We start from the raw sequence: 21,652 nt of genomic DNA, 5'->3' as shown, positions 1-21,652 counted from the left end.
TTTCTCTCAAGAGAGAGAATAGGATTATGAGTGAGTGGAAGCAGACAGTGTGAGCACAGGTGAAGATTTCGGCACCAATTCTGAAATTGCATAGCAGCTCCCTTTTGCTTATCAGCCTCAATAGGTGATGCTGGGACAACCTGAGAGAGAGAAAAGAAAGTGTTCATTAACGTTGAGCTGCCTAGTTTCTGAATTTTAGAAGATAATGAGCATTAAACTTCTATGTCGGTAGTACATTTTAGAAATATTTAGACCATATTTAGAAATATTGTTCCTCTGTTGACAGTTCAAAATTAAAACTTAAGAAAATTTTTTCAATGTTTATTACCAAATATAAATTAAAAACAAAATAATTGTATTTGTATAGCACTTTAGAGGTTGGAAGGTGATTTTGCTGTTACCTTTAATCACCATATTATGGGAAATGAGCATTAAATGTGAATTTTAAATAAGGCAAGGCATGAAAAATGTATGAGTGATTGAAATCAAAGTAGCTAAGTAAAGTTGCAGAGTTATCAAAATGTGAACCACAATTCTGGTTGGAGTGAATTTAAATTATTCTAATTCAATTTGTCATACCATCTGTTAGGAATTTGATAAGGAGAATAAACCCATTAAACTCTGAGCTTTGGATTTATCGTTTTAACAAGGGGACAGTGTCTGTTCTTTACAAATAATTTTAAATTAATGTTGTTATCTATTTCTGGTAGCTCTTTGCTGTTACTGACTGAGTTGTACAATAGTAAGGCAAAACAATGATGTGTGTGTACCCGTAAATCTAAATCTCAAAATGAAAGCTCTATGGTTGATTTCACCATAATTTTAAACATATTCCTTCAATAAATACTAATCGAGCAACTACTGAGTGTCAGAAATTTTCTAGTAGCTAGAGATAATGGAGTTAGCAAAAATAAATAAATCCCCACCATCATGAGGCTTGCATGAGAGGAGGAAAAAGACAACAGAATAAGTAAATTATATAGCATATTGGAATTAATACAGGATTATTTGCCACTATGAAGTATAATAGACACTAAAACCACCTTCCAGTTTCTGAAGTGCTATACAAATATACTTAATGACATTTTTAATATCTGTCCTAAACTTATGATTACTGGTGGAATAATATCTACCGTGAACTTAATGAATGATAATTGCTGGTCTGTTTTGAAAATTAGAGCCCATACATTGAGGAAATCTGGTTGTGTTATATGGGAGGAGTGTTTCAAGATTAACATGAAATACTCCTTCATTCATACTTTTATACTGATGTCTTCAAATATTAAAGAGGATCTTCAGTATCTGTAAGTATTTTGAACAGTAGGAAATACTTCAAAGTTTTTATATTACTATTTGCTCTGAGGACATTTCTGTTACTTATTATCCTTCATAATTTTGACCATGTTAATTTGGCTGAACAAATTATTTTCCATTTATCGTGATAAATCAACATTTTCATTATTGTATCAGTCCATTCTCATGCTGCTATAAAGAACTACCTGAGACTGGGTAATTTATGAAGAAAGAGGTTTAATTTTCTCACAGCTCTGCAGGGTGTGCAGGAAGCATTGCTGAGGAGGCCACAGAAAACTTAACAATTATACCAGAAGGTGAAGGAATGTCTTAATGGGCAAAGAAGGAGGAAGAGAGAGAAGAAGGTGCTACATAGTTTTAAACAACCAGATCTTGTAAGAACTCACTATCATGAGAACTGCAAGGGGCACATCTGCCCCTGTGATCTAATCACCTCCCACCAAGCCCCTCCTCCAATATCGGGGATTACAGTTTAACCTGAAATTTGGGTGGGGACACAAATCCAAGCCATATCATTCTGTCCCTGGCCCCTCCCAAATCTCATGTCCTTCTCACATTGCAAAAAACAATCATCCCTTATCAACAGTCCCTCATAGACTTATCTCATTTTAGCATTAACTCGAAAGTCCATAGTCCAAAGTCTCATCTGAGACAAGGCAAGTCCGTTTTGAGCCTCTAAAAAACAAGTTCTTTACTTCCAAGATACAGTGAGGTACATCACAGACTGAGGTTGAGTGCCTGCGGGTTTACCAGGCACACAGTGAAAGCTGTCAGTGAATCTAGCGTTCTGAAGTCTGCAGTATGGTGACCCTCTTCCTACAGCTCCACTAGGCAGTGCCACAGTGGGGGCTCTCTGGGGGCAGTCAAACCTCACATTTCCCATCTGCACTGCCCTAGTAGAGGTTCTCTATGAGGGCTCCACCCGTGCAGCAGATTTCTGCCTGGACATCCAGGCATTTCCATACATCCTCTGAAATCTAGGTAGAGGCTCCCAGGCCTCAACTCTTGCCCTCTACACACCTGCAAAGTTAACACCACGTGGAAGCCGTGGCTTACAGCTTGCACTCTCTGGAGCAGAGGCCTGAGACATATCTGGGGCCTTTTAGCAATGGCTGGAGCTAAAGGGGCTGGGACATGAGCAGTGTCCCAAGGTTGTGCAGGGCAGCAGGGCCCTGGGCCCAGGCCATGAAACCATTCTTTCCTCGTAGGCCTCTGGGCCTGTGATGGGAAGGGATGCAACAAAGGTCTCTGAAATGCCTTCAAGGTGTTTTCCTCATTGTCTTGGCTATTCAGCTCCTCTTTACTCATTCAGATTTCTGCAGCTGGCTTGAATTTCTCTCCAGAAAATGGGCTTTTCTTTTCTACCACATGGTCAGGCTGCAAATTTTCCAAACTTTTAAACTCTATTTCCCTTTTAAATATAAGTTCCAGTTTCAGATCATCTCTTTGTTCACATATATGCCTGCACACTGTTATAAGCAGCCAGGCCACATCTTGAACACTTTACTACTTAGATATTTCTTCCACCAGATAGCCTAAATCATCACTCTCAAGTTCAAAGTTCCACAGGTCCCTAGACCAGGGGTACAGTGCCACCAGTCTCTTTGGTAAAGCGTAGCAAGAGTGACCTTTACTGCAATAAATTTATCATCTCCATCTGAGACCGCCTACTCCCGGACTTCATTGTCCATATCACTGTCAGCATTTTGGGCACAACAATTTAACAAGTGTCTAGGAAGTTCCAAACTTTCCCTTACCTCCCTGTCTTCTTCTGAGCTCTCCAAACTGTTCCAGCCTCTGCACATTATCCAGTTTCAAAGTCGCTTCCACATTTTCAGGTATCTTTACAGCAGTGCCCCATTCCCAGTACCAATTTTCTGTAATGGTTCTTGCATTGCTATAAAGAACTACCTGAGACTGGATCACAGTTCCACGGGCTGTATAGGAAGCATAGCTGGGGAGGCCTTAGAAAACTTTCAATCATGACAGAAGGTGAAGGGGAAGCAGGCACATCTTACATGACTGGAGAAGAAGGAAGAGAGAAGACGGAGGTATTACACACTTTTGAACAACCAGATTATGTGAGATTCACTATCGTGAGAACAGCAAGGGGGAAGTTTGCTCCCATGATCCAGTCACCTCCTACCAGCACCCTCCTTCAACACTGCGCATTACAATTTGACATGATATTTGGGTAGGAACACAAATCGAAACCATATCAATTTTATTTCTACTACACAGTAGAATAAATACAGTATAGATAAAATATAATTCCTGCATATTAGGAAGTTCTCTAGAAAAGTCAGTTTTAGATTACCAGGTTATATATTAACAAAATGTATTGGATAAATATCAGTCATAGATATTCTGGGAAATCTCAATTCTCAATTGAGAGTGAATATGGAACAATTTAATTTCTTTCACACTTCTTACATCTTCTGTCTTTTCTACCTCCCACTCTTTTTTTTTTTTTTTTTTTTTTTGAGATGGAGCCTCACTCTGTTGCCCAGACTGGAGTGCAGTGGCAGGATCTTGGCTCACTGCAACCTCTGCCTCCCAGATTCAAGTGATTCTCCTGCCTCAGCCTCCCAAGTAGCTGGGATTACAGGTACCTGCCACCGTGCCCACTAATTTTTGTATTTTTAGTAGAGGTGGGGTTTCACCATGTTGGCCAGGCTGATCTCAAACTCCAGACCTCAGGGTGATCCACCCGCCTTGGCTTCCCAAAGTGTTGGAATTACAGACATGAGCCACTGCACCCAGCCTCCCACTCTTAATGCATCTATTTGCCCTCTCCTCTGTTTTACTAACTCATCAGCTTGGTAACCTACAGTTATTTTCTATGTACCTGGCAGATTAGCCAAAAGAATGGTTAGCTAGCATATCAGAAGTGTTCATGTCTCCCATTTTAAAAGAAAAAGTCAACGGAAAAAAACCTTTTCCCTTTTTTCCTTAAGCTATAATTCTTTAAACAGCAATTCATTTAGGGTCTCTTATTTCTCCTCCCAGCTTTTCTTCAGTGCCCTCTAATTTGCCACCGTCATGCTCTCACCAGCAATCACCTAGCTGTCTAGGCAATAAACAGTTGGTGTTAGTGGAGTTTTCAAACTCTGACATTTACCTGTTTGTTGAAATACTCAACTCCCTCAATCCTGGCTTCTTATTTTAGTTGCTTTTATTACCACGGCTTCAACTATACCTCTGTAAGCTGGTAAAGTTAAGCTGGAACTCTACAAACTTATATTGTGAGGCCAAATCTTTATTCTGAGCACCAGACTCCTATATCCTACCTGCTAGGCCTCTCCATGTAGATATTCTTCAGATGTCGAGCCGAAGTTTCTTGAGCTAAAGTAATCTCCTTCCATATACACATGCATTTTATGTATTTCCTTTATCATTGGCTCACATGGAACCTCAGGCCCATCCTCCCAGAGATTCTGATTCACTAGAGGTCCAGCGTTGAGACTAGGAATTTGAATTTTAACAAGAATTCCAGCTGACTCTTAACGCTGATGATCGAAGGACCAGGTTCTTCAGGAAGAGTTCTGTACCAGGGAGCGTTCTGCAGGTGCAGTGATGAGTTGCGGCTCATATCTAGCCTGAGGTCTGCTTTTCAAGCTGTGTGCCCTGTCAGGGACGGTTTTCCAGTTTGCAAAGGCAAGTTGCTGGGCTAGCAACAGTTCTGTCAACCCTCAGCACTTCTGTCCTACCCACCCTCTCCGTGTAGTCTGTCTCTGAATCCTATTGATTCTCTCCAATCTGTTCCCTTCTTGTCATTCTCTCTGCCACACCTTAGTCCAAGCCATTGTTTCTTCTTACCTAGATTACCTCACAAACCACTTAATTGGTTTCATAGGCTTGATCCTCTCCCCCATCCCTACTCCACACTTCCAACACTTCTCATTCAGTACCACCATAAAGATTTTTAAAGTACAAATCTGATCATGCCATTTCATGTACATGAAACTCTTAAATCATTTTCTGCCATTTTCTGCAGATTATTAACTCCCTAACATGGCGTGTAATTCTTCTCATGACCAGGAACCTGCTTAACTGACCACCTTCATCTTTCATTACCCTCCAGAGGCACTTTACAGCCAGTCATGCTCTCATTCCTTCAGTGTCTCCCTTTCTTTCTGTCTCACTTCTATGCCTTTGCTTATCTAGTGCCCTCTGTCTTAAACGTCATATACTTTTCTTCCTCCTTGTTTACAGCTGCCTATCTTTTGGAGTACCTGTATTAAATGAGAGGTGATAATAAATAACATCATTGCCTGTGTCACAGGGGTGCTGCAAGGATGAGAAAAAATGATGAATATAGAAACCCTGTATAAATACAGGTAAACATAGTATGTGATGCAAATGTTACTGTTAATTTAAATAGAAATTTAGAAGAGTTTTGTTTTCATCTTATCTGAAAAGATGAAATGCCGTATTGAGGGTATTGCTGTGATTGGTTTGTATGCTGAACAGCTTCTTCATTAACAGAATAGTTGAGTGTTCTGTATACATTGAGGAGGTATAAATTTCTCCTCAGTTAACCTTTCAGTGATGTGATTTTCAGTAGGTTTTTCTGCTCTACCTTTCCTTATTTCCTCATATGATAGGTGCCCAGCAAATCTGTTCAATTCAGTGGTATGGATTTTATTCAGTTATCAACATATTTCTTCCACTCCCTTTGTAGTCTTTGGCTCTCCAGCAAGGGTTGCCAGCTAGAACGACTGTGGTTGTGATCTCACTTTTATGGGGAGGAGGGCTGCTTTCATTTGAGTGTTACTTTCTTTGCTAGATACATTATTAAGAGGATTCTTACAACCAAAAAAAAAAAAATTTCAGAATTTTAGGATGTTTTAGGAATGCATATCTTTTACCATTTTAGTGTCTTAATCTTTTTGTTTAACTTAGTTCATTGGAACATACCATACGATACCAAGAACACTGTGTTCTTTCTCAAACTAAAAAGCATTTCTTCACAGGCATTTTTTCAGTCTTTTAAGTTTTCACTACTTAAAAGGATAAAAAATTTTTTTTCTTAAAGTTTTCTTGTTTTATTAAAAAGCAAACTATGCCTAATATAAGAAAACCAAATACAGAAAGCAAAAAGATTATTAATCATAATTCTACCTATTTACTCATACTCTTAATTGGTGTGTTCTAAGTTTTCTGCAGTGCAGCATGTGGGGAGGGGGTAGAAATGGTTTTAAAACATTTTTGTGTTTAAACATTTGTTTATAAAAAATGAAATGAGGCTGTATACACCATTCAATAACCAGGTCTTTCATTTAATAGGAACATCTTTTTTCTATTAGCAGGTAAAGTTTTTACCACATCATTTTTTTGCATCCCATTGTGCCATAATTTGCTTAACCAGTTTTCATTGATGAATATTTAGCTTGTGTTCAATTTCCAGTACTAAAATCTTTTTATATATTCATCTTTTTTGCTGGTGATTAAATTCCCATTGCATGTAGCTTAAATTCTCAAAGGTAGACTACAGGTCAAATATATGTACCAGTTTGCAATTCTATCATTTGTTTGAATGTCTTCCGTTTACTAGTGAATTGATGCCATGAAATCTATTATGTTAAAAACTATGTTACATTATGGAAAAAACTGTATTGTACCTTAGTTCTCCAACCCCTTTGTTTAGATCACAGTTTTTTGGGGTGTTTTTGTTTTGTTTTGTTTTGTTTTTTACTCTAGAATTGCTATGATGCACTTAGGACGAATGGTCCCAGTGTTTAAGGACATTAACCCTAACTTGAGATAGAATTCAGGCTCCTAGGTATAAGTCAGTATGTTTAGTACCCAACAACAGCTTCCTATCTTTGTCTCTGTATGGTGGCATCATCAAAAGAAACGACTGACCAGAAACAGTAGCTCATGCTTGTAATCCCAGCACCTTGGGAGGCCAAGGTGGGAGGGTCGCTTGAGCTCAGGAGTTCAAGACCAGCCTGGACAACATAGCAAAACCCTATCTCTACTATATATACGAAAAAATTATACAGACAGGGTGGCACATACTTGTGTAGTTCGGGTACTCAGGAGGCTGAGGTGGAAGGATTGCTTGAGCCCTTGAGCCCAGGAGGTTGAGGCTACAGTAAGCTGTGATCGTGCCACTGCACTCCAGCCTGGGCAACAGAGCAAGACTTGTCTCAAAAAAAAAAAAAGAAAGAAAGAAAAGAAAAAGAAATGCTTGTAGGTATGTGATTAAAATATAGATTAACTAAAACATATATTGTCATAATACTACATATTTTTAGTTCACATTGGTCTGAACTGTAATTTTTTATTTCTATTTTAGCATTTTGCAATATGATTAATCAATTACTGCATTTTCTATTTTTAGCTTTCGTCTTATCAAATGGTTGGTGAGTTGTAGTGATCGTTTCTCAACTCAGCCTTAATTTTTACCATTTACTACCTTCAGTAGTAATTGAATTAGAAATGCCTCAAATTCACTAGCTAGTGTGTTTCCATTAGATGCTGTTATAAATCATTTATTTAAGGAATAATTAGCTAGAATTTCGGAAACACTGATTCAAATATATGCAAAGAAGTTGAGTTGCAGAACTTATGTTTGATAAATAGTTACCGATGAGCTTTTCATTTTCCCTTTCTTGTTTGTAAGAAAAGAGATGACTTTCTCAGCACGTACGTTGAGCAGGTGGCAGTTCAGGAGATGAAGGGCAAAGAGACAGAGTTACCACATTTCTTGCTTTCAAACCCTAAATTTGCTTTTTCGTAGTAGTGTGCCCTCATTCATCTGGTTATTATTATGAAGGCATTTTTAAGGCTATCTTTTGTTTAAGTAGCATCTTTTTAACTTTGTCTATCATTAGGAAACTTCGTTGTGTTTTTGTTTTGCTGTAAGTTAGTGTCTCCATATGCCCCATATAAGTGGATATTTAAAACTAGTAATTCAATTATAGTTATTTTGAATAGCTTTTTAGGTGTCTTACGACAATTTCTTGCACAAAAATTTTTTTAGAATAAATGTCAGTACATTCACTTAAATCCTTTAGGGGAATATGGAACATGTAGAAGGTTATTTGGGTCCATTGGATTATTGGCTTAAAACTTTTTGTAACATAATGATAATTAAACCTTATAGCCCAAATTTCATTTATTTTACCAGAAAAACAAATTCACCTTTCTATATCGTGCTGTGAGTGTAATATCCCATGTTAATTTATCAGTACACTGACTGGGCGTGGTGGCTCAAGCCTGTAATCCCAGCACTTTGGGAGACCGAGGTGGGTGGATCACCTGAGGTCAGAAGTTTGAGACTAGCCTGGCCAACATGGTGAAACCCTGTGTTTACTAAAAATACAAAAATTACCCAGGTGTGGTAGTAGGTGCCTGTAATCCCAGCTACCCGGGAGGCTGAGACAGGTGAATTGCTTGAACCTGGGAGGCAGAGGTTGCAGTGAGCCGAGATTGCACCATTGCACTCCAGCCTGGGTGACAAGAGCAAAATTCCATCTAAAAAAAAAAATATATATACATATATATATATATATATATATATATATATATCTCAGTATGGTTTTAAAAGAAATGATGATAGCTTCTATCCATGTTCTCTTTCCAGGTACCGTTTTGTTTAGTTACCTGTGGACAATCTGCCTTGTCCAATTCAGTAGCCTTGCCACATTGAATTCATTTAAATTTAAATTAAAACTTGAGTTCTTCAGTCAGACTATCTACATTTCAGATGCTAAAGTATCCCGTAGCCACAAATGGCTACTTATTGCATAGCTCAGTGATACAATGTGTCCATCACCACAGAAAGTTCTGTTGGGCATTGCTGTTAAAAAAACAAGTAGCTACATTAAGGAGTAGAATTGAGTTTGGATTAGTTTTGTGCCTTTTTAGTAATAAACAGTTGTCATGTAGGTGTGTTTCCCCAACTTTCCAACTGTTGGAATGAAAAAGTAGAATTCACTGAGAGAGTTTTTATTTTTGACATGTCATTTGCAATGTATACATCTATCAATCAAAGATCTCAGTTCTGCTCTGGCCTCCTTGGTTGAGGGTGAGGTTTATCATTGTCTCTCTGAACTCTTAGCTCATTGAAATTTTCCCTTACAATTCATTGATTAGATTAAGCTGCGTTGATTAACTGCCTTAATCCTTAGCACACACAGGAACTTTTAAATGGCATGCACATCTCTAAGCTGAAATCTGCCATCTAAAAACCACCTGTTGATAAATCTTTCTTTAGGGCAGTGATTCTCCAAATGTGGGAAAGCAAGTTTCTGAACCATCTGTATATTGGCTTCATGTGGTTGCCAGTATTCCATCTGCTAAGCAGTTACCTTTTATTTGTAAACGGTATGTTGAGTACTTGAATATGGCAGACTCTATTTAGTCGTTTAAGTGGCTCCTGAGTTAGCTAAAGGCATGAGGGCAAGGAAATGAGGTACTCTTTATCACAGTATTTTCTAAGACACCTAGGACAACTGATAAAAAATTCCAAGAGGCAGAAGCCTGTTCTTTGTGGGAAGTAGATACTCCAACTATTCATCCTTCCCTTCCAGCTTTCAGTCTAATCCTCTACCTTGGTCACATGACAGAATAGACAAACTGAGCATCCTCCCACTGAGTGGCAGTGCTTGGCAATAGATATAATGGTAATAACTCTTCTTGAATTATGGCTTGGCTACTGCCTGCCCATCAAATGCATAGTAGTCTAATCGAATTGAGCGTGAAACCATCACTGGGGCAAGTGGTATTTACACTGCAGCAATCCAGCCCAGTCTCAGTACAGTACAGGTGACCTGACATGGATTTGGAGCCTGCAGAGTCACAGGTACATGTGCTTTCATTAAGGAAATAATAATAACTATTTGGCATTAAAGAGTACATACCCAGTTCAGCAGCCAGATCCTGCCAGATCCTCTCATTTTGTTTTTAATTTTTCTATTAAAAATGTTTGTGGGCTAAACAAAACTTACCTGCAGTATGGATCCAGCTTTCAGTCCATGGGAGTGCCACTTCTACCCACAGGGCTTTTCCTTTATTTTTATCAGGAATGGTTGTCTGCGCCTCAAAAACAAGTAACGTTTTAATCCATTGTCTTTCCTAATAAGATGGAATTTGGCAGCCCTCCCATTTTTACAGTGAACCCTTGCTTAAAGAAGCACAAGATTACTGTTACTTAATATGGAGCAACAACGCATGCATATTCAAGTACCTATACTCCCTTTCTTGGCATCCAAGATAAGAGCATCACAAAAAGAAAAACACCTTTAATCTTGGAAAATTATTTAGGCTGGGCAAAATGTGAGCCTCCATAAAAAACTTTTTTTTCTTTTTTTCATGAGACAGGGTCTCCCTCTGTTGGCCAGGCTAGATAGAGTGTAGCGGCACAATCACGGCTCCCCGCAACCTCCACCTCTCTGGCCCGAATGATCCTCCCACCTCAACCTCCCAAGTAGCTGGGACTACAGGTGCATGCACCATGCTGGGCTAATTTTTGTATTTTTTTCTAGAGACCAGGTTTCACCATGTTGCCCAGACAGCTCTCGAACTCCTGGTGTCAAGCAGTCCACCTGGCTTGGCCTCCTAAAGTGCTGGGATTATAGGCATGAACCACCACACCTAGCCAAAAAATATTTTGAAGCCATACTGCATGTATTGTTGCACAAATAAGTTTATCGTGTTTTAAGGCAATGTGCTTAAAATTTTTTCACAGCATGTTAACAACCAGAAACTTAATGTTTTTGCCTTATTTCAACATTAAGAAAGAACACATAAACCCACCCTTTAGCAAACCCATACTCCCAGTTCCCTAATTCTGCTCTAAGTTTGAGGTAAAAGTTGGCGTGCTTGCTTTCTTAGTGCTTTCCAATCTCCTACAGATGTGGTACTGCATATTACAACTTCACATCCACTGATGGTTGTATTCTATTTGCTCGCCTTCTGGAGCACCAGACTATGTTAAGCCAGTCCTTTGGTTGGGAAATGGAATATGTAATCAAATTGCAAATATAGTCTAATTGACCACAAAAACTGTAAGGGAGTCCGATGACATGATTCAAGAATGTGTGAAGTATAAAGACATTCAGCATCAGTGTAGACAGCTGAGAGACAGTGCTATTTGACAGGACCAGCTGGTGAATCATCAGGAAAAGATTGCCTAGCTTACTCATTACTACCAAGTCATAAATCAGGTCTTCTTCAAGAGGCTAGGGGTAAAAGCAGAGGATCATGGGACATGTGGTAGAACTTTAAGCATTTTGGTATTTGTGGGGTTTTTTTAGTGCCATTTGGAGTATTATCTTTGTTAGGAAAAAAAATTGTTCCTACAATCGGTGAATTAAATAAAATCATTTAATCATTTTTTTAAAAGCGTAACAGTGGACCAAGCACAGTGGCTTATGCCACTGTGATCCAAGGATTACACGCCATATGTAATCCCAGCACTTTGCTAGGCTGAGGCAGGTGGATCACCTGAGGTCCGGAGTTTGAGACCAGCCTGGCTAACATGGTGAAACTCCATCTCTACTAAAAACACAAAAATTAACTGGGTGGTCCAAGCTACCTGGGGGGTGGGGCATGATAATTGCTTGAACCCAGGAGGCAGAGGTTGCAGTGAGCTGAAATTGTACCACTGCACTCCAGCCTGGGTGACAAAGCGAGATTCCGTCTCAAAAAAATTAAAAAATAAGAGTAATGGTGGTAACTAGAGCTAAACATCTAAACATTTGAGTAGTCTTTGCACTTTTAGGATGGATTTAACCAAGTGTTCTTAAAGCAAATTTATTTTAAAGAGGAACTTAAAGGATAGAGGTGGGGATAGCATGCCAGATGGGTTACAGGTAGGGTTTTCAAAGTATAAAATAATAGTATAAAAACCCAGATAAAATGGGAAAAGATAAAAGAAAAATAAAATTATTGAATAGGAATAGCCTCTAACCAGAAGAAACCCATACTTTTTTTTCTTTTTTAATACTTTTAAGTTCTGGGATACGTGTGCAGAGCATGCAAGTTTTTTACATAGGTATACACATGTCATGGTGGTGTGCTGCACCCATTAACCCAACACCTACATTAGGTATTTCTCCTAATGCTATCCTACCCCTAGCCCCGCCACACGCCAACAGGCCCCGGTGTGTGATGTTCCCTTCGATGTGTCCATGTGTTCTCATTGTTCAACTCCCAGTATGAGTAAGAACATGCAGTGTTTTGTTTTCTGTTCCTGTGTTAAACATGAACGCATCCTTTTTTTATGGCTGCATAGTATTCCACGGTGTATATTTGTCACATTTCCTTTATCCAGTCTATCATTCATGGTCATTTGGGTTGGTTCCATGTCTTTGCTATTGTGAATAGTGCTGTGATAAACATACGTGTGCATGTGTCTTTATAGTAGAATGATTTGTAATCCTTTGGGTATAGACCCGGTAATGAGGTTGCTGGGTGAAATGGTATTTCTGGTTCTAGATCCTTGAGGAATCACCACACTGTCTTCCACAGTTAGTCCACAGTGGTTGGACTAATTTACACTCCCACCAACAGTGTAAAAGCATTCCTGTTTCTCCACATCCTCTCCAGCATCCGTTGAGAAATCCATACTTTAAAAAAAATAAATAAATAAGATTAAAACTTTTGGTTGCCAATTAAGGTCTTAGTTCTCTCATAATGACTTTATGATTTAAAAAAAGTGACATATGGATATCTTTGAAGTGTCTTAAAGATGTTTTTATAATAGGAAGTCAATTACGTTGGCCTTCAAAATTTTTATTAACAAGCAAATTGGAGTACAATCTTGGTCGAACTGGCTTGGAAATTCTTATAACTCAGCTCCTCAAAAGTATCAACTGATTGTGTTGCATTTAGATTCATTCCCTTTCAAAAGCTGCTTAGGAAACAAATTAGTGCTCAGAGCTGTTTACACTTGTAAATGCAGTTAAAATTGAAAAGTCAATTGGGAAACTCACTGGGATCTCTTGATAATAGCAATGGTTGTTTCTGCTATAATAACTTGAACTGATGAGGCAGAAAAAACAAATCACGCCAAGAGTTTATAAAATGATATGTGTATTACTGATGCAAATTAAGTGAGCTACTCACATTGTTTTCTAGATTAAAAAGTAGTTTTTTTCAAGTATATGAAGTAGTCAGTGTATTATGGAAGTTTTTGTTTCCTCTGCTACTGCTGCACAGGATATTTTAAAATATGTTTATAAAACAAATGTTTCGAATTGAACTTTAAAACTCAGTCTTTAACTCAGTTTTTAAATTTCAGTATGACTGATGTAACTGAATAAATTAGAGGTACCTATCTAGATGAATGAGCTACAGTTAACATAAAACCGTCGTCTTGTATATTTTCTGTATGTAAATTTCTATTTAAAAAATACATAATCGAGTAGAAATTCATGATTTTCTTTGGAAGATTGAATGATGCCACAGGAATGCCATTTCTGTATCAGTGCCACTGATATGTTCTTTAGACTAATAGCCCATTAGGCTAAATATAGGAGTAACTTCACTGAAAGATGCCTTTAATTACCCGCTGAGCAGCCTGGCAGAACTGCAAATTCTGGTTTCCTTGCTAGGAGGGACCTTGAGTGATAATTGGTTTGTTTTTGGTGTTTTAAAATATATTTTTAATTTTCTTTTATGTATTTAACTACTTTTGAGTACCCACTATGTGCCAGGCATTTTGACACTGAGAATATATGAGTAAGAGATATGGTCTGTATTTTTCACAGAACCTACATTTTGTCAGGAATTACAGGCCAGGAAAGAGGCAATTGTAAAATCTAATGTGATAAACTAACTCAGATGTTTGGGTTAAACAAGGCTTCTTAGGGGAAATGAGAAACTAGACAGGAGATGATGATGATCATGACCCACATTTGTAGTGGGAGTGGTGCTGGAGTGAAGCAGAAGGATTTCAGATGTTGTAGGTGCTAGATTTTATGTGGGGGGCGGGGGAATCTGTTAAGACAGCAAAACCTATGGGATTGTGGGGAGTGAAGAGCTTTCAAGGAGGACACCCAGGTTTCTTCCTTGAGCAGTTGGTGATGCCAGACTCAGTAAGAGGATTGGCTTTGGAGTTGCATGGTGAGAGAGGAAGAGGAGTTAATGTTCAGTATGGTGAGTTCAAGGAGCCAATAGGTACATCTAAGCAGAAATTATATTACATGAATCATTAAGAAGAAACAGTAGATAAAAAAACTTTAAAAGTCCATATTATTCTTCAAATAGGTATCTATTATAATGACCTGTTGTTGAAGCTCTAGAGTACATCAGAAAATTAGTTATTTAATGTAATTTTTCATCTTGTTTTGGAGTTTACTAAAAACCCCACAAAATTTAACAATAAATATTACTTTCCATAGCCTAGTTCACAACTTTTATTATATGCTAAAGAATTTCATTTCATATAAACTGGAGGAGAAACTTACAAATTACTATATTTACATTCAGCTAAATCATTGCTACATAGAGCTGAGGCAGTGCACTGAGAATGAGACCATTTACTGTTCTGAGGGATTAGCTAACCATCTGTTGGCAACAAGACCTAAAATAGTTTGCAGAGAGTAGGGGAGCTCTTTAATAAATGTTCCAGTTACTAATAGGCAAGCTTCAGGTTCTCTGTGCATACCAGTGTTTCCCAGAAAGCTAAGCATGGGAATCAGATAGCAGAATGGAACCATTTTTCCTTTCGTGTATCACTTGTGATAACTACCGTTTTTATCTTATTATCTAAAATGCATAATAATACAACTTTTAATAAAGCAGGGCTTGTGAACTTCCTTTTTATGTCAGTTTACCCATTTTTGAAGATGTATACTTTATTATTAAAGCTTTGAGATTTATAATGTATGTGTTCTAATGTTGCTGGAAATTTGACCTAATCAGATAATAACTGGTAGAAATGTATACATGATCACAATTGCAGTACAAGGAGCAACGTGATAAATAAAATGTGTATTCTATTTAAGTTTCTAGCAATTTCTGAGCTCATTGGAAGAAACAAGGCTCAGATATTTGAGTTTACCTCATGAGAGCTGTTGTTTACATGTGCTTATAATACGAATGTGTTTTGGAGGTGTGTTCTCACAGCTTACAGTAACTGTTGAGGGAACTGATAACCAATTTAACACTTGGTTTTGACAGTCTCATCAGGTCCCACCATTGGCTGATATTATATATTTTCTAAACATTAATATTCACAAGTATGTTAATACTTGATTTCATACCATTAAAGTGCAAATGCGTCATTATCTTTCTTTTAGCCAGACTTTGGAGTTCAAATAATAAAACCACTGTGAGTTCAATTTTCAAAGCAAAGGATGAATTGCAAAATATATTTTTTTCTGATGAATCAGCTAAAACTTTTTTTAAAACTAGCTCCTGAGTGGCTCTCCGCTTACTCAATTTAAAAAGCTAAGCAGATTTAAACTGGTTAGTTCTGGCAGACATAAATTTTCAGGTCCACATTCCTGATTCACCTTCATTATAAAAGTAGTGCTGTTTGACTTTAATAATATGGCTTGAACTTATAAATATGTGTGAATATATTCTATATTTTGAAATGTATTAGATATTTGCAAATGTATTTTATATTTTTAAAAAACAATTGAGGTAGCATACTTACACTCAACTAAGTTGGGAGATATAAAAAGTAATATTTCTGTTATTTATGATATATTGAATATTTGTGAGTTGAGGAATTACTGGCTATTGGATCTTGGCAGATTGAATTTATTGCTATATGAAAAATGATTGTGTATAATGCATTTCTTCTAGAAAATAAAATTATCTTGATAAGGTTTTAGTAACTATAAAATGGAAATGTGAAAAATGTTAGATGCTTTGATTTTCTTTAAAAATAAATCTAAATAGTTTATTAACTTTTTGACTTTTATTAATTTGTATTTTTCTGGTTCTGGTTTATTTTTCTTCAATAAACATAGCACAATTTAAGAACATGATTTACTATGTTTTGGGGGGGAGACTTGTTGAGCATTTCTGTTATTGAACCTCATAATATTATAGACACTTTTGCAAGTGTGTACTTCAGGTTTAATGAAGAAAGCACTGTAATGTAAAGGCCAAGAATCTGTAAAGGTAAATTGCTGGGTTCAGTAGTATTTTTTTATATTGTGCAGTAACATCTCTGGACTAAGATTAAAATTGAATAATTAAGTTTTTAGGTTTTGCTATCCTTAAGAATTTAATATTACTGAATATTGAATTAAATTTAAGCAGAAATTATTAGGCCACATTGTATGTTAATACTAATGTTCTTTAGCATTTTCCCTCTATTTCGCAGACTATCAAGGACTCTGTGATTTTACTAAGATTTGTATATTCTTAAAGTGACTTATAGAAAACAAAATTTCTCAAGTCTTTTGTTTCTCTTTTTTTTCCATAGGGATACCAAAGTCTGATCTCTTGCACACCAAATCATTAAGGGGCCATAAAGACTGCTTTGAAAAATATCATTTAATTGCAAACCAGGGTTGTTCTCGATCTAAGCTTTCAAAAAGTACTTACGAAGAAGTTAAAACCATTTTGAGTAAGAAGATAAACTGGATTGTACAGTATGCACAAAATAAGGATCTGGATTCAGATTCGGAATGTTCTAAAAACCCCCAGCAGCATCTGTTTAATTTCAGGCATAAGCCAGAAGAAAAATTACTCCCACAGTTTGACTCCCAAGTACCAAAATATTCTGCAAAATGGATAGATGGAAGTGCAGGTGGCATCTCTAACTGTACACAAAGAATTTTGGAGCAGAGGGAAAATACAGACTTTGGACTTGCTATGTTACAAGATTCAGGTGCCACTTTATGTCATAACAGTGTATTGTGGCCTCATAGTCACAACCAGGCACAGAAAAAAGAAGAGACAATCTCTAGTCCAGAGGCTGATGTCCAGACCCAGCATCCACATTACAGCAGAGAGGAATGTAAGTAAAATGGGGAGAAAAGTAACAGTTGGGTGGTTTGGGATTTTTATACATTTATATAAATGTGTAATGGGTCAAGAATTTTGCTGTGGAAACGTAGATTTGGTAACAGATTCACCTTAGCAAAAATGAGGCATCTTAAAACTTTTCATTCACTGGAATTCTATCTTCTAAGCATTGAAGTTCAGCAGTTTCCATGTTTGTTTTGCCATATAAAATGATTACACTAAATGGAATCAACAAACTGTGAATTGGAACATCCAGGACTCGTATAGTTTAGAAGTACAGCTTCATCTGTTGGCTAATACACATTGTCATGTTGCTGATCCCTACAAGACTGATGTAGGCATGTGTCTTGTTGACTGGTGGTGGCATTTCAAAAGCAAAAATCTGACATTTTACTAAAGGCCAAAGGTATTGTGTGCACTTACTGTAAAGTTAGAAAGGGTGATTCATTCTCTCTACATCTATTTCTACAAAAATTTACGGAAGCTGAGGTGATTTTAATTGTCCTGAAATCATGATTTCAGAGCCAGAAGGGACCTCTAATATCTTGTTACACAACTTCTTGATTCTAAATGTGAATTATTTAAGATTGTATATCTAGATAGACAAATTGATGTTTCAAACTGCATATTATAAGCTGTGTAATGCTTAATCAAAATAAGCTTAATGGGTAGTGACTTAACACTTTTTAAAAACTGAAACAGAATAGGAGATACCAGAATTCATTGGACCTACTACTAAGTATTTTTTGGTGAAACTTTTGTTTCATTGGAGGGTGGTGGTGTACTGGGAGTGATTTAAAAAATATGTTTCTGGCCAGGCACAATGGCTGACACCTATAATCCCAGCACTTTGGGAGGCCAAGGTGCGAGGATCACTGGAGCCCAGGAGTTCAAGACCAACCTAGACAACATAGCAAGACCCCATCTCTACAAAAAATAAAAAAATGAGGTGTGGTGGCACACGTCTATGGTTCCAGCTTCTAGGGAGGCTGAGGTGGGAGCAATCACTTGAGCCCAGGAGGTTGAGGCAACAGTGAGCCATTGATCACACCACTGCACTCCCAACGGGGTGACAGAGCGAGACCCTGTCTCAAGACAGAATAAAAATAAAAGTTTCTTACCATGGGTTGTGGTCAGGGTTTGAAAACGTCTCCTCCACACTTAAGAGCATTAATGGTTGAATGCTGGAGTACTGCTGAATGTTGTGTTGACAGTTAAGTGCAGATTTTACAAAGTAGGATATTGTGTTGGTGATGTAAGCTGCATGTTTTCCTAGGTTGTTGTGGTAATAGTGAATACATTTTCATGTTTCAGTGAATTCGATGACTCTTGGTGAGGTAGAACAACTGAATGCAAAGCTCCTCCAGCAAATCCAGGGTAAGAATCACTCTCACTGCTTTTTTGTGTGTGAAAAATTTTGACATAGAAAATCACCTACGATAAGACACCATTGGCTTTATCTGCCTTTAAATTTGGAAATGAGATATTCAAACCTGTTAGAATTTCCAGAGCAGAAAGAATAAGAAACAAACAACTTTCAATTGCAGAGGAAATACATTTTTCTTTTAGTTTCTTTCTTTTTTTTTTTTTTTTTTTTTTTTACAGAATCTTGCTTTATCACACTGGTTGGAATGCAGTGGTGATCCTCCCAAGTAGCTGGGTCTTACTGTCATGTGCACCATTACACCCAGCTAATTTTCTATTTTTTATAGGGGTGGGGTCTCACCATGTTACCCAGGCTGATCTCGAGATCCTGGGTTCAAACAGCCCTCCTGCCTCAACTTCCCAAAGAGCTGGCATTACAGGTGTGAGCCACTGCACCCGGCCACATTTTTCTTTTCTAAGTGAAAATGGAAACTACAACCTCTTACTAACATTTTATTGACTACCCACGATTGCACCAGGCACTGTGTGGGAGTGCTCCCAAACAGTTCTTTAAGGCATGTGATATTAGTCTTTTTTGTTAAATTATAAACAATTTCAAACATATATAAAAGTAGTGAGACTAGCATAGTGAACCCCTTAAGCCATCTTCACCAACTTCAACTGTTATCAAAGGCATAATAATAATCATCTCTACTTGCATCCATTCCCATTGCACTACCCGTAGCATGGATTATTTTCAGCCAAATCCCAGCTAACACATTCGTTTTTGTCCATAGATTAGGATTTTTTCTAAAAGATAACTTTTTAAAAAACAGTCACAATCTCATTATCACACAATTTAAATTAATAATTCCTTAACATCATCAAGTCTGATGCTAACACTTAACAATTAATGTTCAGATTCCCCAGTTGTCTCCTTTTCAGTTTATTTCCTTTTAGATGAGAAAATTGTACTTCAGAGATGTTAAGTTGCTTACAGAGATCATGCATGCAATCAGTAGCAGATCAAGGATTTAAACTCCAAAGCTTAACCACACAGCCTCTCAGAATAATAAAAATAATCGCAATAATAGTTGTAGAAATTTATGAGTGCTTTACAAATATGATCTCATTTAAGTTTTACAGTAGCCTGGTGAAGTGCTTACTGTCGTTATTAATGTTACACAGGAAAGGAAACTGAAACCAAAAGTTGCTTGCCTGAGGCATGTAAGAGTAGGAACAAGGATTCAAAACTCTTGGTAGTCTGATTCCAAAGCCTCTTAGAGGGGATTCCAGACCTGAATACTAATGGGTACTTCTTGTCCATAAATCACATTATATACTGATTGAATCTGTTTATAGATTCTAATTGAGAAAAGTGGCTCAGCTACAGTAGCAGCCACCATGTTCGCTGTGCATCTCTGGAGTCATTGCTATGACTCCAATTTCACTTGATGGAGAAAAGCCAAATTCCACTTGGCTATGTACAGTATACGATGCCTAGGATGATCAGAACTGACATGCTTCGTAGAGAACACAAGTGTTTCCTTGGTATCAAATCAGTTTCATTGTGACACTTTGCCCAATGCATAGATTTCAGTTAGAGTTCTTGAAATATAAATCATAGCACTGGCTTTCTGCATGCTACAAATGAAAGTTTTTCAATCTTTTACAGAAGTTTTTGAAGAGTTAACACACCAAGTGCAAGAAAAAGATTCTTTGGCCTCACAGCTCCATGTCCGCCACGTTGCCATCGAACAGCTTCTGAAGAACTATTCTAAGTTACCATGTCTGCAAGTAGGGCGAACAGGAATGAAGTCACACCTACCCATAAACAACTGACCTGAACAGACTTACTTAGTATGCCCTGCCCTTTATTGGTCTCCCAGACATGCAGACTTCGAAGAAGTTTGAAGAAAGTCCTGGTCCATTTTTTTATGGTCATTAAATTTGCCAAACGTAAGGCAGTATTAGACATCTTTTTCAAATAAAGCAGATCATTATACTCTAGTCTTCTGGGGCTAATCATTTTGGCTCATTTGGGGACTCTTTTTTCCCATAATTACTAAAATTTTATCACATGTGACTACTTAAATACACTGTTAGAGTGTCATTTTATTAAACATTTTAATGTAATTCACCTGTCGAAACAACAGATTAACAAACTCCTTAAACTACTAAAGATAATTTTTAAGAGGGAAATGGAATTCATATCACCTCTTATTTATTATGAGCAATATTTTAATATAAAAATTTTATATGTAAAAATGCTATTTTAGGTACTTGCCATTCTCTTTATAATTGTATATTTGAGTGGTTCTGTATATTTATTTACACTATCATGTGTGAATATGTTCACCCATATTTCAGGTCACTGCATTTTACAGTGTTTTTACAACAGTTACCTTGCTTTCCAAAGATAAATGTATTTTGGATTAGAAATCTATTTAGTTGAGTTGTTTTAATTTCTAATAACTCTTAAAAAGAGGAATTAGTAACTTTTTAAAGCAGTATTCAAGTAAATAAAATACATTATTTTGTTTTCTAACAAAAGCAGTTACTCGGGAAGAAAAGACTAATCTGGCTTCTCTGTCAATTTGTCTCCATGGAAATGAAAGCCTCCTCTGCTTCTTTCATTATTAGCTTCACACCAATGACCGATGCATTAGAATTTGGACAGAGTAAGTCAAGCCTCACTTCCAATTCAAATATAATATCTATCTTCAAATTGAATGTGCTGTGAAATTGTTCTGTCTTTGAAAAGAAAGTGAGGTTATTTTGTGTGCCACAAAGTTTCAAGAATACTTAAACTGTCCAAATTGTATTATCACCATCATTGAACTTAGTGCTCAAAAAAAGCGTTGTGAGGTATTTTTCTAAACTTTATAGAGAAAAACAGGATTACTTGACAGAAGAAAAGCAAAACTCCTAATTAAAAAAATATAAGCCTATATATAGAATGTTCTCGTAAGTTGCCTATGATGCTTCCAAAGAGTTTTTATCTAACAGATTGTCCCAAACAGCTAGA

The 21,652-nt window shown here is 37.1% G+C and overlaps 1 protein-coding gene and 1 long non-coding RNA gene across 3 annotated transcripts in view; one reads left to right on the top strand and one right to left on the bottom strand.

The window, feature by feature from the left end:
* Nucleotides 1–20,634, top strand: part of C4H21orf91 (chromosome 4 C21orf91 homolog) — a 29,406-nt gene extending 8,772 nt beyond the window's left edge. For both annotated transcript variants that reach the window (XM_011744373.2, XM_011744374.3), the window contains exons 3-5: nucleotides 16,715–17,251; nucleotides 18,574–18,636; nucleotides 20,300–20,634. In XM_011744373.2, coding sequence (XP_011742675.2) covers nucleotides 16,715–17,251; nucleotides 18,574–18,636; nucleotides 20,300–20,466 — 767 coding nt within the window. In that variant the 3' untranslated portion in view covers nucleotides 20,467–20,634. The remainder of the gene's footprint in view (nucleotides 1–16,714; nucleotides 17,252–18,573; nucleotides 18,637–20,299) is intronic.
* Nucleotides 54–10,353, bottom strand: LOC139362977 (uncharacterized). Its single transcript, XR_011622718.1, has 3 exons — nucleotides 10,275–10,353; nucleotides 3,072–3,336; nucleotides 54–140 (listed from the first exon to the last, which is right to left on the bottom strand). It is a non-coding gene; the product is annotated as an uncharacterized lncRNA (long non-coding RNA).
* Nucleotides 20,635–21,652: the final 1,018 nt, after the last annotated feature.

This window comes from Macaca nemestrina, chromosome 4 (assembly GCF_043159975.1).
Source record: "Macaca nemestrina isolate mMacNem1 chromosome 4, mMacNem.hap1, whole genome shotgun sequence".
NCBI classification, from domain to species: Eukaryota; Metazoa; Chordata; class Mammalia; order Primates; family Cercopithecidae; genus Macaca; species Macaca nemestrina.
This window is presented reverse-complemented; position numbering and strand designations above follow the sequence as displayed.